At 42.0% G+C, this 15331-nt stretch overlaps 1 protein-coding gene across 3 annotated transcripts in view; it reads right to left on the bottom strand.

The window, feature by feature from the left end:
• Positions 1–14381, bottom strand: part of Atl2 (atlastin GTPase 2) — a 48748-nt gene extending 34367 nt beyond the window's left edge. For all 3 annotated transcript variants that reach the window (XM_051165396.1, XM_051165356.1, XM_051165428.1), the window contains exon 1: positions 14217–14381. In XM_051165396.1, coding sequence (XP_051021353.1) covers positions 14217–14334 — 118 coding nt within the window. In that variant the 5' untranslated portion in view covers positions 14335–14381. The remainder of the gene's footprint in view (positions 1–14216) is intronic.
• Positions 14382–15331: the final 950 nt, after the last annotated feature.

The following is a 15331-nucleotide window of genomic DNA, read 5'->3' as shown; positions in this document are numbered from 1 at the left end:
CACACACAAGAGAAACAGTACAATGAGAAGGGTCCTTCTCAGTTTTCTGAATTTACAACATCAAGGTGAACCTTAATTTATCAATTCTGAATGATCATAAATTTTAATTTATTACAACAAAAGCTGTAAAAATCCAGACTCCATAATGCCTAACAATATAATATGATCAATAAGGGATCCTGTTTCAAAAAAAATAAGCATCTAACATCAATCTCTGGCCTCCAATCATGTTTGTGCACACACACACACCTATACCACATTCATACCCAGATACCCGCACAAAGCAATAAACACAAAATGCTCACTACCGCACAAGCATCAGAACGTGAGTATGGATCTCTGGCACCCATTAAAAATAGCAGGCACACATCTGCAACCCCAGCACTAGGCAAGCAATACCAAGAGCCCAGCCAGCCTAGAGGAACCATGAGCTCAGGGTTCAGGAAGAGACCCTATCTCAAAACTAAGGAAAATAACAACTAAGAAAGACATGTCAACCACTGGCCTCTGTGTGAGCATGTGCATGCACACACACACCACCACCATTAATAAATAAAAACTAGATCTGAATAATATAATAAAGTAAAATATTCTCTAAATAAACATAAGTAATGGGAAGCGGCAGAAGAATTGATGACCTTGAAAACAAGGAACTAATCTGAGTAGCAGGGTAAAAGTCTTCCGGAAGCGTTAAGTCTCAGAGAAGTGTGGCGCAACATGCGGCTAAAAGAGAGTCCCAAAAGAAAAATGGAGCTGAGTTTAAAATGAACAGTGAAAGAGAAAATGCCACCATATTTGTTTTTAGAAACTTACAAACTCTGAATTCAGTCTAAACACTGTTAATGCCAAGCTAAAAAATCACTACGTTTTAAAATCCTGAAGCTGTCCTTAGCCCAAGACATATTGCTGCTTTCTTTGCACAAATTTTCTTCAAAGGTTGGATTTTTTTTACTTTGTCTTCTCAATTTAAATAATAATAATAATAATAATAATAGTAATAATAATAATAATTTAAATCTTTAAATGTCAAATGTTTAAAAGTAACCAAATTGTCACTCTGGAAATGTACAATGCTATTTTAAACTGTGAAAAACAAGAAACAGAAAGGGCATAAGTTATCTTCCAGACTCAGCCAATAACATCAGCAAAGCATAGCTGTGAAGAACAGCGCGACCTCACTGCGGGAGTGGATCTCTAGGTCAGTGTAATCACCAGTCAGTTCTGTTAAAACTGACAGGTTGATTAATGATGTGGGAAACATGATAGGATGCCTACCAGCAAACCTAGAACCAAAACAATTTTTTCAAACATACTTTAATCTGCAATCTTTAAAACTCATACATACTGTGAAGCAAGCTCTCGAAGGAGTAAGTTTTAGTGCAACGTATAAGAGACTGGGGTAAACAAATGATTAACAAGTGCCATAAAATATACTGAGGAGTTTTCTGGCAATGTTACCAAGACTTTAAAGGGAATTACAAGTTGAGAATATCATCAACAAAATAAGAATCTTCATGAAATGAATGCATTATGCTAAGCTACAATGAAAAAAAAAAGAGCAAACCAAAACTGTTTGGTTTAAAAGAATATTTAGCTAAATTACTAGACTCTTACTAAAACGAATTCATCAATAAAGTACCTTCAAAGTGGGGGAAAGAGGGAATCATAGAAGAAAAATATTTGTTCTCTGGTGTCTATATGAAGTTTTAGAACATTAACAAGAAAAATAGTAACCAGTTAATAATAATTAGAAAATCCTCAAATGTTTAAAATAATGTAGTCCTCCCAGGTTGCTAAAATCTACCAGAGAAAGGGTACCCTAAGCTATTTTATTCTATTCCTAGAACTGTACAAGGATTTTTGACACCTTTATCAATTTGCCAATCTACTGAGAAAGTTCCTTTAAGAGGCTGCATTAGCACTAACAACACAACAATTGTTCAATGTGCTTTAGTTGTTCTTAATAAATGCCTACCAAATATTTTCCAGTCATCATTTATTTTCAGATTTAATAACATGTAACACAAAACAAAATAGATTTCCTAAAGAATCCTACCTAAAAAATTTACAGGAGCTGGAGAAATGGCTTGTAGGTCTGAGCACAGGCTGCTCTTCCAAAGGAGGAGGATTGGAGTCCCAGCACCCACAAGAGGCCTCACAACCACCTGTAACTCCAGTTGCAGGTCACCCAACACCCTCCTCTGCCCTCCATACACACCAGGCACAAACGTGGTGCACAGACATAACACTCATACACATAAAAGATTGTTTTAAAGAAAGAAAAATAAAATTCACTAACATCTGGCTGACAAAAAAGGTGCTTACTAGTATGAAAGACTGAAAAAAATCAACTTTAAAATCAAAGCCATTGAATGTCCTCAAAGCAGATACAGCCGGGCACGGTGGTGCACACCTGTAATCCCAGCACTTGGGGAGGCAGAGGCAGGCGAATCTACAAAGAGAGTCCAGGACAGTCAAGGCTACACAGAAAATCCTGTCTCAGAAAAACTAAAAACAAAAGAGAGTACAGATGGCTTCACTAGTTAATTATACCAAGCATTTAAGGAAAAAAATAAAACCGATTCTATAGAGAAATGTTCTAGGAGAGAAAGAAGAGGAATGCCTCCCAATTCACTTTGTGAAGCCAAAAATGTTACTGATATCAAAGCCAGACAGAGGCAACAATAGAAAACAGAACTATAAGCCAATATCCCTCAAAAGTAGGCATCAGAATCTAATACTCAGAATATACGGAAACCCTTACTTAAGAACTATTTTTAAAAAGACAAGACATTTCTATCATATAGTTGAAAGAAGATACACAGACAGTAAGCTGGTACAGGAAAAGTCACACAATGCTATTGGGTGTTAGAGAAATATAAATTAGCACCACAGCAAAATACTACTGCAGAACATTACCAGACCAACATCAATACCTTAGATATAGCTAAGTACTTGTCAGCAATTACTTCTAGGTAGCTAAAAAAGTGAGAACATATGACAATAAAAGACTTAAACACAAATGTTTATAGCAGATTTAATCATAATACCTAAAACCTGGAAACAACCCAAATGTTAGTTCATCTACTACAAAGTAAATAAACTGTGTTAAATCCATAAAACAAACTGCTTCTTGGCAATGCAAAAAATGGGTTTATACATACTCGTACAAATATACATGAATAGAAACAGATACATTAAAAACGCAAGTAAGTGTAGATATAAGGCTAATGTGCGATTCAAGTCAGATTTCTGTATCACCCATATCTGGTTGCAAGCCTTGTTCAGAGAATCTCCTGTCTTAATGTTGTATAAACTCTGCTCCCAATTGCCCCTAGCCCTGTTATGTCAATAAAGCAGCTTACAGCCAATTGCTGAGCAGGGCAGAAAATAGGACTGAACTTCCTGTCAGCCAGGGGAGGAGGAGTTAGAAAAGGTAAGTAGGGATTCAGCTACAGGCAGAGGTGCAGGAGAGGTGCAGAAGATTCATCTGGAGCAAACAAAGAACTAAAGACCAAGAAACTTGGGGATTTTAGAAAAGATGGAGTCAGGATAACATAGAGAGTTAAGAACAGACTTAAACTACAAGATTGTGTTGTAAAACTTTATAAAGAAATATAAAAGTCTCAATTATTTGTGTGACAGCCAGGTTAGAAGTAAATGAAGAGAAACAAACACAGCTTTATAAAAATAACCTTCATCAGGTAAGCCTAAACAGCACTTTGCATATTAAATGAAAGATGCCTTCCATACATTATTGTACTGTATGACTTCATTTTATAAAATTCTTGAATTAAGCAAAACCACAATCACAGATTAGTACTTACCAGGAGCTGAGAATGGACATACTGACAACAACAGTAATAATAATAATAATGACAATAATAATAACAACAATAATACTTGTATATAACTTATTATATAATAATAATTATATAACAATGAGGATCAGGAGTTGACTACAAAGAGACTTTAAAAAAAAAAAGTGAGGTATTGGCGGCTGGAGAGGTGGCTCAAAGGTTACGAGCACTGCCTGCTCTTCCAGAGGTCCTGAGTTCAATTCCTAGCAACCACGTGATGGCTCACAACCATCTATAATGAGATCTGGTGCCCTCTTCTGGTGTGCAGGCATACATGTAGTCAGAATACTGTATACATAGTAAATAAATAAATTTAATTATTAAAAAGTGAGGAATTATTCTGTATTATAATTTCAGGTTATAACTATGTATTTGTTGATACTCACTTAAATATACTACCAAATCAGTGGATTTTGTGTAACTTATCTTAGCAAGGCATCTTTTAAGTCAGAGTGTGCCTAATTCCTCTTAGCAATTTCATTTCTTAATAGAATCAATACTACCAATTTAAAAATCATTTTGCAAAACAAAAGCACTCTAATCAGTACTGTCCACTTCTATGACAACTTTCAGAAAAAGTATACCAAAGTGATTAAAACCTGGAGCTAGAGAAATGGCTCAGAGCTAAAGGCACAAACTGCTCTTGGAGAGGACTTGAGTTGACTTGGTCCCCATGGCAGGCAGCTCACAACCCCACCTGTCACTCCACCAGTAACAGGATACAAGGTTTCTGGCCTCCCCAGGAACCTGCACTCACATGACATACCCACAGACAGACAGACGACCTCCCCAAGCACCTGTACTCAAGTGAACATACACACACACACAGATATAGAGACACAGACACACACACAGAGACAGATGCACACACTTACAAAATATTTAAAAACTGAAACTGTGTACTAACTCTAATATTCCTCAATTTAAAATGTTTCCTCATGAACTAATTATAGGATCTTGAAAACATAATTTTAAAATTTCTGATAGTGACAAATAAGAAATCTCTTGCCCACTTTAAAGAAAAAGATAGCTCTTTTTTAATTGTAAGTTACTCATACTTTCTTTGTTTGTTTGTTTGTTTGTTTGTTTGTCATTTTGGTTTTCGAGACAGTTTCTCCGTATAGCCCCTGACTGTCCTGGAACTTGCTCTGTAGACCAGACTGGTCTCAAACTCACAGGAGATCGGCCTGCCTCTGCCTCCCAAGTGTTGGTATTAAAAGGTGTGTGCCACCACCACCAGCCTTAATACGTAATTTCTTAAAGAATTCTTTTAGTTTGCTTTTATTAGGCAAAAAAGAGCATTTTCCTATATATAGGAATGTCTTGGGAATCAATAAAGTATGCATATATTCCCTAGAAGACAGGTCATACATACATTGAAATACTCATCTATGTGCTTAAAAACTAGCCTCAAGACTTAAAATTAAACGCCAAGGACTTCGTAGATTACACAATGCAATTCTCTTCTTCTAAAGCTGCACAACTAGGCTAATGCTGTCGGAGGCAGAAGGAGACTAGGTCATGGCATGTCTTCTACAACAGTCATCCTCAAACTTTTAATAAAAATCTAAGGATCTTGTTAAAATGAATATATTTTAACTCCTTCAATCTAAGGCAGAGGTTGAAAACTGAGTTTGTAATTAACTTCAAGATGATGCCAAAACTCAGTCTTACAAACATATGGAGTAGCAAAGGTCATAATACGTTACTGAAGTTCAGTGTATAAATGTTATCCATTTTATCTTATTTCAGCTAGGCTCTAATAATGCTCACACAAAGCCAAAGAAGGGGGAAAGTTGTCAGGCTGTGCTATAATACTGCATTCTTCCTGGGGACTGCTTGATGCTCTTATACAACCAAAGTCAATCCAACTGCTGAGTCTATAGGAAGCACAAGAGACAAAGAACTAAACCACTCTACTTACAAAAAAGGGGGCATGAAAAGATGAAAAGAGTGCTTTAAAATGTTAACATGTTCTACGGTCGGGACTGAGAACAACTGCTCTGGGGTGACCATCAGTCAGTGAGCACTCGTGAGCACTCATGGGAGTACTGGGGCTTACCTCCCACACTGATGAGGTCTAGGATGGGAACACTGACAAAAACACAAACATGAACGTCAATTAAATGCTTTATTGAAAGAGAGAAGCAGCTATTAGCCAATCAAATATTGAAAACCATTTTAACTCATAATTTGCTACCAAAACAAAAAGCAAAAACACTAGTAGAAACGTATAAAGCTAATTTTTTCTCTACAAAACTAGAAGTATAATCTAAGGGGGGAGGGAGGGAATTCAGACTCCAGTAGGGATTTGCTAACAATGTCAATCATACACTTTCCCCATTAGTCCTGCCCCTTGTCAGGCTACACTACCCTAAGGGCCTTAAAATGCTTTGCAGTGTATAGAAATATAGTTTACCTCCTTCGTTACACTCAAATGAGGAAACAAAGAGTTGTTTCTTCTCTAAGATTCACATATTATCTTCCATTTGAAATCTACCCCGTTTCCATAGCAACCAGCACTGATGCCATACCATTTTTGCTGTTCCCACATAAAGAACATTATGGCATAAAATCCTTTTAAGCATTTTATGGGACTAGATGAGGAAAATGTAAAATATATTATGTGTGGATGTAAATTACTTTTTCCAAAGACTGCCATGAAGTACTGACCAATTCTTTAAACAATATATTTGAGTATCACATGCATTTTAGGATTTAAAAAATTCTTAAGCTCTTAGACTTGGTGATAGCACTATTTTGTATTTAAAATCAGGTTGTCAATGAAAGCATCCCAGAGATAAGGACATCTCTCTGTCCCCAGAGAGGTCAGGTGAAGGCTAGGCTGAGAATACAGGGCATTATCCCTAAGGACAGCCATTTAAAAAATTGGAGCAGAGGACTGACAAGATCAAAGCTATACTGAGATAAATTGAAGGTGATGAGTGAGTAAGAGCTGAAAGAGATCAGACATAAGGCAACCAGAAGCACTTCACATACGGTGAGGCCCAGCCCAAGGTGACAGGAAACACGGTCAGACACACACAGGAGCTTGTTCATCACTGCTCTTCCTTGGCCTAGACAACGGGCTCACATTAAGATTATTCCATGTTTTTATAAGGGGTCCTACTTCCTTAAAAGCTTTTTACTAATGACAATACACTCCATCTCCACTTCCAAATTTAATACTGGCAAGATGACTACAAGGTTTTATAACACAGTCAGGAGGAATAAATCAAAAGCCAGAAAAAGCTTCCTTGCTTGACTTGGACAAATAACAGTTCTGCTTTTGGCCCAAAAGTAACTTTGTGGGAGTTAAAGGGTTAAAAAAATCTGTGATAAGCACCTAGCAAGGGAATCACAGAGAGAGGGGGTGGGGGAGAGAGAGGCACGCACAACACACACACACACACACCTGGACACAAAAGTCCATTTTGCCCTATTTCTACCTCGGACAACTATTATAGCAGCAGTTCAAAAACAGAACATATTCAAAACTCAGATTTTTCTCATTATAGCAAAATGTCTAGTATTAAATTGGTCATAAAGAGAGAGAGAAAGACAGAGACAGAGACAGAGAATGGTCCCCCAAACAAATAACAATCCTTCAAACTAGATAAAATCTAATTAATTTGAAAATACAAAGGACTTAAAAAGTAAGTTTGCCTAAGCCATCCTGGAGGCATACCTTTTAATCCCAGCACTGAGGAGGCAGAGGCAGGTGGATCTCTGAGTTTGAAGACATCCTGGTCTACAGAGGAAGTTCCAGAACAGCCAGGGCTACATGAAGAGACTGTCTCAAAAAACAAACAAACTCAAACTAAAAATTCCTTCCCACTCTACTCTCTCCCTTTGTTCCTTCTAGGACAATTTTAGGGCCCATGTCAGGAATCTCCATGATAAATACACCTGTTCAAAAACAAGGGGGAAGAAAAACAGCTCCAGAGTTTTTGAGCCACATTTTGTGTGACTAAGTTTTTCCAAAAATTATTCAGTCATTTAAGGTCTTTTTTTTTTTTTTTTTTAACCCAATTGAGAAACAGGACTCAGAACTAAACAGAGAATTTTCAACAGAGGAGTATCGAATGGCTGAGAAACACTTAAAGAAATGCTCAACGTCTTTAGTCATCAGGGAAATGCAAATCAAAACAACTCTGAGATTCCATCTTACACCCATCAGAATGGCTAAGATCAAAAATTCAACTGGCACTTGCTGGTGGGAATGCAAACTTGTACAACCACTTTGGAAATCTATCTGGTGCTTTCTCAGAAAATTGGGAATAGGGCTTCCTCAAGACCCAGCTATTCCACTCCTTAGAATATACCCAGAAATGCTCCACCACACAATAAGGACATATGCTCAATCATGTTCATAACAGCCTTATTCATAATAGCCAGAACCTGGTAACAGCCTAAGTGTCCCTCAGTTGAAGACTGAATAAAGAAACTGTGGTACATTTACACTATGGAATACTACTCAGCTATTAAAAACAAGGAAATCCTGAAATTTGTGGATGATCATAATGAGTGGGTTAACCCAGAAGCAGAAAGACTCACATGGTATATACTCACTTATAATTGGGCACTAGTCCAAAAGACATGTCCCACAAAAGTCTTCATTTACCAGGAGATTGTGATAGATGTGAGGACATCCTACTGAGACTCTAGGTAAGAGAAATATAGGAGAGGGGAAATAGAAGGACCCAGAGGGTCCTAGAAACCTACAAGAAGAACATCTTGACAGGTGGATCGGGGACCAGGGGGTCTGCTCAAACTATTGCACTAACCAAGGGCAATACATGTAGTAAACATCGAACTCCTACTCTGATCGAGCCAATGGACAGGACATTCTCCACAGCTTTGTGGAGAGCGGGGACTGACTCTGACATGAACTCTGGTGCCCCATATTTGACCACTTCCCCTTGGCGGGGAGGCCTGATGGCACTCAGAGAAAGAACAAGCAGGCTACCAGGATGACATTTGATAGCGTATAACCATATAGTGGGGGAGGAGGTTCCTGTTATTCATAGACCTAAGGGAGGGGAATAGGGTGAAAGCGGGAGGGAGGGAGGAACAGGAGGATACAAGTGATAGGATAACAATTGAGTTGGAATCTGAATAAATTAATAAAATTAAAATTTTTTTTAAAAAGTTGTTTGAGACAGGGTTTTCTCTGTGTAGCCCTGGCTGTCCTGTAACTCACTCTGTAGATCAGGCTGGTCTCCAACTCAAGAGATCCACTTGCCTCTGCCTCCCCAAGTGCTGGGATTAAAGGTGTGTGCCACCACCTCTGGCATTAAGGTCAATTCTTTGTTCCACTTAATTACAGAAAAATAGTCCATATGCCTTTGTGATTAGACATGCTTAACACCATTAGATTTTTCTAGTAGTCTCCAGTTGATTTAAACACTTTACACCTCTTTTAGATTGAAAATTCTTAGAAAGAGAATTTCAAGAATGCTATAAATTTCTAGAATGCTTAAACTATTTTGTAAAAGGATTAAACAATACACTACCTATCAAGGTACATGTCATATAGTTCCATGTCTAAGACCCACACAATCTTCAAAGCCTAATAAAGCCCACAATGAGACTAGGCAGATGCCTTGAGTAAGAGTGCTTACCACCAAGCTTGAGTTTGATCCTAAGACCCTACATGGTAGGAGAGAACCAACTGGCTGTAAATGGTTCTCTGACCAGTAGAGACACACGCACGCATGCACACACGCATGTGCTTACTCTGTCACCTTGACACCAACCAGAGTTATCTGGGAAGAAAGAACTTTAACTGAGAAAATGTCTCCATCATAGTGCCTGTAGGAGGCAGTATGTGGGAGGGCCCAATTCACTGTAGGTGTCCTTCCTGGACAGTGGTCATAGGTGGCATAAAAATAAAAACAGGCTCGGGTTGGAGAGATGGCTCAGAGGTTAAGAGCACTGTCTGCTCTTCCAGAGGTCCTGAATTCAATTCCCAGCAACCACATGGTGGCTCACAACCATCTATACCCTCTAATACATATATCTATCTCAGGCTGAACAAGCAAACAAGCTAAACGAGCAAGGCAGTAGGCAGTGTTCCTCCATGGCCTCTGCTGGAATTCCTGCCTTGGTATCCCTCAATGATGGACTGACTGTGAGCAGGCCACATAACCCAGCTAAACCTTTTCCTCCCTAACTGCTTTTGATCTGTTTTAACAGCAACAGAAACAAACTAAGACATACACAAATAAGTTTTAAAAGTAACAAATACATACTCTGTTATCTGCTTCCCACAAAAGCCTTGTTAGGAGCTTATGAGTACTACAGATGAAGGCTTCAAAACTTAGGCAAAGTCACACAGTTATATGCACTTCTTCTCCCCACATTACCATCCTTCTCTTCAACTAAAGACCACAGTCACAACTGGAAGTTTTGGGGGGAAAAAAGATGAAATGTACTGGAGAGCACAGATAACCATCTTTCACCACTAACTGACTACACTAGTTTCAGTCACAGAGATGCAGTTCTATGAAATAATCTCCATTAAACTAAAGTAAGAAAGTAAATCTTCTTTACTCTACTTGTACTGGCCAGGAAACTATTTACAAGTTAGTCAAAAGTGTGTATTATGTCATTGAGAAAGTGGCAGATTATTAATTAATCTTTCATGACTTAAATATCATTTCTAGAAGCTATCATATGCCCATAAAACCAACTATTGTATAGCCATTTATCCCAGGGCGGCGAAAATCACTAATTTACTACAAATTACTATCTGGTGTGTGCACAAACAGAGATGCATGTAACAACTGCATGAAAAACCCAAGTTAAACAGCAATCTGGGCTTTGTACTGCCTACTTCCTTCACAGGCGTCTCTGCTTTCTACACTACCTGCCTCTGCCCACCTCCTTTCACTCCATGTCCAGCGAAGGTAGTAGACAGGTCTGAGCCCGCACCTGCCTCTGTGGGCGAGGGCCTGGCTCAATCTTAAGCAGCATACCACAAGCAAACCAGAAAGCTCGGCCCACTTACTGCCCTGCCCGCGCTCTCCCTTGGACATGGCACGTGTGGGCCTTCCCATCTGCCTTTAACTTCACTTACTCAGCAAAGCCTTACTCAGTCACCTCTAATCACATGTGGCAGTCCACTGGGGGGCCCCACCTCCCGAGCGGATCAAGTATCTGAGAAGTCTGTGACTGGAGAAACAGCACACCCGCTCTTTAGTGGGAATAGTGACTGAACTCCCTCCCCCAAAAGGGGAGCCTTTAACAAATAAAGTGCAGGGGGCTAAAGGGCTTTGGTAGGCACCAAACAGCGCCTGACTGTCTCGCAATGCTCAGGTTGGTGCTTTCTTCTGACAACACTTAAAACAACAGAGATCGTCCTCTCTATTCCACATCTTAGTGACAAAAAAAAAGGAGATGAAACAAAACTTCAGAAATGAATTCATTGTGGGATCAAGTTCAGTTATTCTGTAGTCACTCTATCTTCCCGAAAGTTAAAAAAAGAAAGAAAGAAAGAAGGAAAGGAAAGGAAAAGAAAGGAAAAAAAAAAGCCAATTTCTATGAATTAACACACCTGGGCTTTAAAAACCTCAAATGACTACAAAATCAGAATACCACCGCATTTAAGGAGAAAAGGAGAGATAAAAATTGTTTCGCTGTAGAAACACAATTGGTAATTTTGCAAAAAGAAAAAAAAGGAGTTCCTATTTCTTCCCCTAACATTTCTGGCTTTGAACTTGGCTAGCTTGCCTCAAAAGGCTTTGCTCACATTTGTCTGTCAAACAGACGTCCCAACTGAACACAAACAAGAATTTTTAAGTATGTCTCACAGTTTAAAAACCGTCCTCAACTCCAGCATCATCACACTGGCTGACCTTCGGTCACCACCAGGAGCCGCTTAGTTCCAGCTGTGGAAAGGTATGATCTCAGAAAAGGTCTAACAATTTTATTTTGGGGAATAATCAGAAAATTTGTCATAAAGTTATATAACAAAGTCCACCCAAAAGGAAGGAAGGAAGGAAGGATGGAAGGAAGACAGGAAGGACGGAAGGAAGGAAGACAGGAAAGGCGGGCAGGCTGTAGAGATGGCTCAGTGGTGAAGACAACAGCGGTTCTTCCAGAGAACCCAAGTTCAGTTCCCAGTAGCCCCATAAAATGGCTCATAACCACCCATAACTCCATCTCCAGGTGACACCTCTGACACCTCCGGCCCTGTGGGCACCTGTGCCATGCACCTGTGCATTCATTTTTTAAAATAAATCTTTAAAAAGAAACAAACAAAAATCCTGAAAAACTTTACACCTATGTGGACGCCATCTACAGCTAGTCTCATTTTCTCTGACTTATTTCCCTATAATAAATATCCTTTTACTGTAATGTAGCTTTTTCTCCCCTCCCCATAAAAAAGAATCCCACAGAACTTTAAAAGCACTCTATCAAACAGACTGAGCCCTTACAGAACCCTGTCAACTTACAAGGTCAATGATACTGTTTCACTGAGTGTCACATCCTAATCCATTCTGGAGGTGAGCTGTAATGTAACATATAGCACTTACCCTAGTATTTGGAAGACTTTCGATTTGATCTTCAACACATGGAGGGAAAAGATTTGGGATTGTTTTCTTTTCTTTTTTAAACAAGAGTTCACACAAGCACATAATTTAGTTTGCAATACAGTAACAGGTGACTCAGAGGCAAATTAGCAGGTGCAGGGCAGTCTTAAAGTCATTTGATGGGAACGGCTATTAAGTGAAAGTCCTCCACAGGGCGACCACCAAAATAAAGACTGGTATCTATGAGCAGCGGACAACAACAGGTAATAACTGTTGGTAAGCACTACTTATCAACAGTCCTGTCTCTTCTCGGTGTTCAACAGAATAAAAATATGCTCTTAACCGTGACTGAATCAAATGTATGCTTTTCCTATTGAGTACATAAAGTATTTCAACACTGCATCTCAAACTGTACAGACACACATAGACACACACACACACACACACATACACAGGCATTCCAAAACAACTAATTTCTTAAACTCAACCATCAACTAAAGTTAAGAAAAAGCCTCTCTGAGAGTATTTCCAACTGTAAACAGTTCTGACAAGTGTTTGTAGTTGACGACGGGTAACAAAGTTCATTTTCTTTACTTTTGCTCTTTGGAAAATTCTAATTTATCCTCACCTCTGACATATGTCCAACAGCTTCTATGAATGATGACATGTAATCTCTAAAGTGTGGTTAAGTTTTTAATCAAAACATGTTTAAAATCTCCTCCAGTAAAACTTTTATCAGATTGTGGAAAAGGAAATATGAAAGCAATCTCACATTCAGTGTGTTGACTATACTCTTATCTTGACCTCGCGAATCTAATCGTAGGCTTTTACTATTTCTAGGACTTTGAAAAACTTTATGCCTTTAGCCACCATCACAATCTCAATAAAGACTCCGTGCGCTCAACTCACACCACGTTCAAAGATCAAATGCTAAACTCCTAAAAATAGGGGTGCTGTGAGTGAAAGCAACACACAACACCACGCTGCCAGCCAACGCAACTGCGTCTTCGAGGGGGCAGGGGCGCCATGTACACACACAGAAAGTAGGGAGCTCACATTCAGCAAAACCCGGGAGCGACGACCGATCAGGTGACTTCACACCAGACACTTTCAGCCTGAAGCCAATGACCGGCAGCCCCAGGGCTTCCTAAGCCCAGTTTGACAACCTAAGCCGACAACACTACTTCCAACCCTGGCCAATTCGAGCACAACTCGCGCGAACGAGTTTACCGGATCCACCAGCTCGGGACCCTGAGCCCGGGGCCCGAGTCCTGGCCTGCGGACTGCGGCTCCCACCGGGAAGGGTGTGTGGAGAGCTCCGCGACCTGGCAAGCCAGGTGGCAGCGGTTCCCGCGTCCTCCGCCACCGCCACGCCGCGGGGCCCAGCGCGTCCCGCTCGTCCGTCCCTTCCCGGCCCGCGCTAGGCACCGAGGGCAGCGACCCCGGCACCGCTGCGGACCTCGAGGCGTCCCGGTCCCGCGCGGCCCCAGCTCAAGGCCGCCCCCTCGGGTCGGGGCGGACACCGCTGCAGCCACGCGACGGCGGCGGCGGGCAGGGGGCCGGGCCGCCCGTTCGCCCGCCAGCTTGCGGGAGCCCGAGCCCGCCGCCCGCCGCCCGCCGCCCTCCCAGGCCGCGCGGCGGAGCGCAGGGTGCGGCTGAGGCTAGGCCCCGCGAGCGGACGCGGCGGCGGCGAGAACCAAGCCCAGCCGGCCGCGGTCTCCGACCCCGGGCGAGCGACCGGTGCCCGCCAGCCCGAGCGGACGCGGCCTTCCCCGTCTCCCGGCCCCCGGTGGCCTCCTCCGCCCCGGCAGGCCCATACCTAGGGAGGTCGTGGACGAGACGTGGTTAACCCCGACGCTCGGGTCGCTGGTCTGTCGCCGGCGCCTCAGCCCCTGGTGCGGCTGCTGCCTTCGCGCTGCCTCGTCCCCCTCCGCCATCTTGTACCGATTTAAAATTAACTCCCCACTGACGTCAAACGCCGCCGCCGCTTTATCAACCTCCCGGGAGCCGGCGGGGCGGCCTGCGGGTCCTAGCGCCGCCCTCCAGCTGCGCCACCCTGCGCGTCCCCGACACGCCCATCCGCGCCCTCGCTCCGCCTCCTCCCTGCCAGCCCGCCGCGAGGCTCCGCAGCTCTCGGGCTTCTAGGGAGAGTTGGGGGGGACCCCACCTTCCCGGGCTCGGTACCACACCCCTCTTGCCGCAGGGCGGAGAAGCCATCTCCCGAGAGCCAAGTCCCTCCTTTGCCAATCCTGGTCACATCTCTAACGTTGACTCGTGCCCTACACGTGAGGTTACCTTCGCGTCCTTTGCTTCCTTGCTTTCTGATCCGCACCCCTCTCCCCTGCGAAGCTAGCGCCTGGAGTCTCTTTGCCCTGCACAGAAAGGATTTCATCGTTATCCTACAATTTGTTTGCATTACCTCCCTATCTGCCTCTGAGAGCCGAGTTTACCCCCTTAACTAATGCGTATCTGGCGGGGGGGGGGGTGCGGGGGGGGCGCTCTGATCAGAGAATGAATTCTAACAGGTCCTTTCCTGTGATGAACCTCCTTGTGGGGATCCAGTGACATCATGTAGAAAGCTCGGAAAACTTTATAACAGAAATGTCAACCTGTGGAGGCATCCGTGAAACACGGTTCCTTTTCTCATGGACACACCACGGTTGCTTCAGAAATTCCCTTTTCTCTGATAAAGGTGGCGAGCCCAGGTGTCCAAGTGGCTGTCCTGTCCGGATCTCTTAAACCTGAACTTCGCAAACTTTAATTCCACGAATTAAAAAGCATTAGTGGCATCAAACCTTGCAGGGCAGTATCCCAGAGGGGCTTATTAAAGGTTTCTGGTTCCATGTGCCCTGAGTAGCCTAGCCAGGTGCTTGTTAATAATAGATTTGTTTGATTGCTCGCTAGCTTGCTTGCTTGCTTGCTTTTTTTCTCCCT

This window comes from Acomys russatus, chromosome 1 (assembly GCF_903995435.1).
Source record: "Acomys russatus chromosome 1, mAcoRus1.1, whole genome shotgun sequence".
NCBI classification, from domain to species: domain Eukaryota; kingdom Metazoa; phylum Chordata; class Mammalia; order Rodentia; family Muridae; genus Acomys; species Acomys russatus.
The sequence above is the reverse complement of the archived record's forward strand: the minus strand, read 5'-3'. Positions and strand labels throughout refer to the sequence as shown.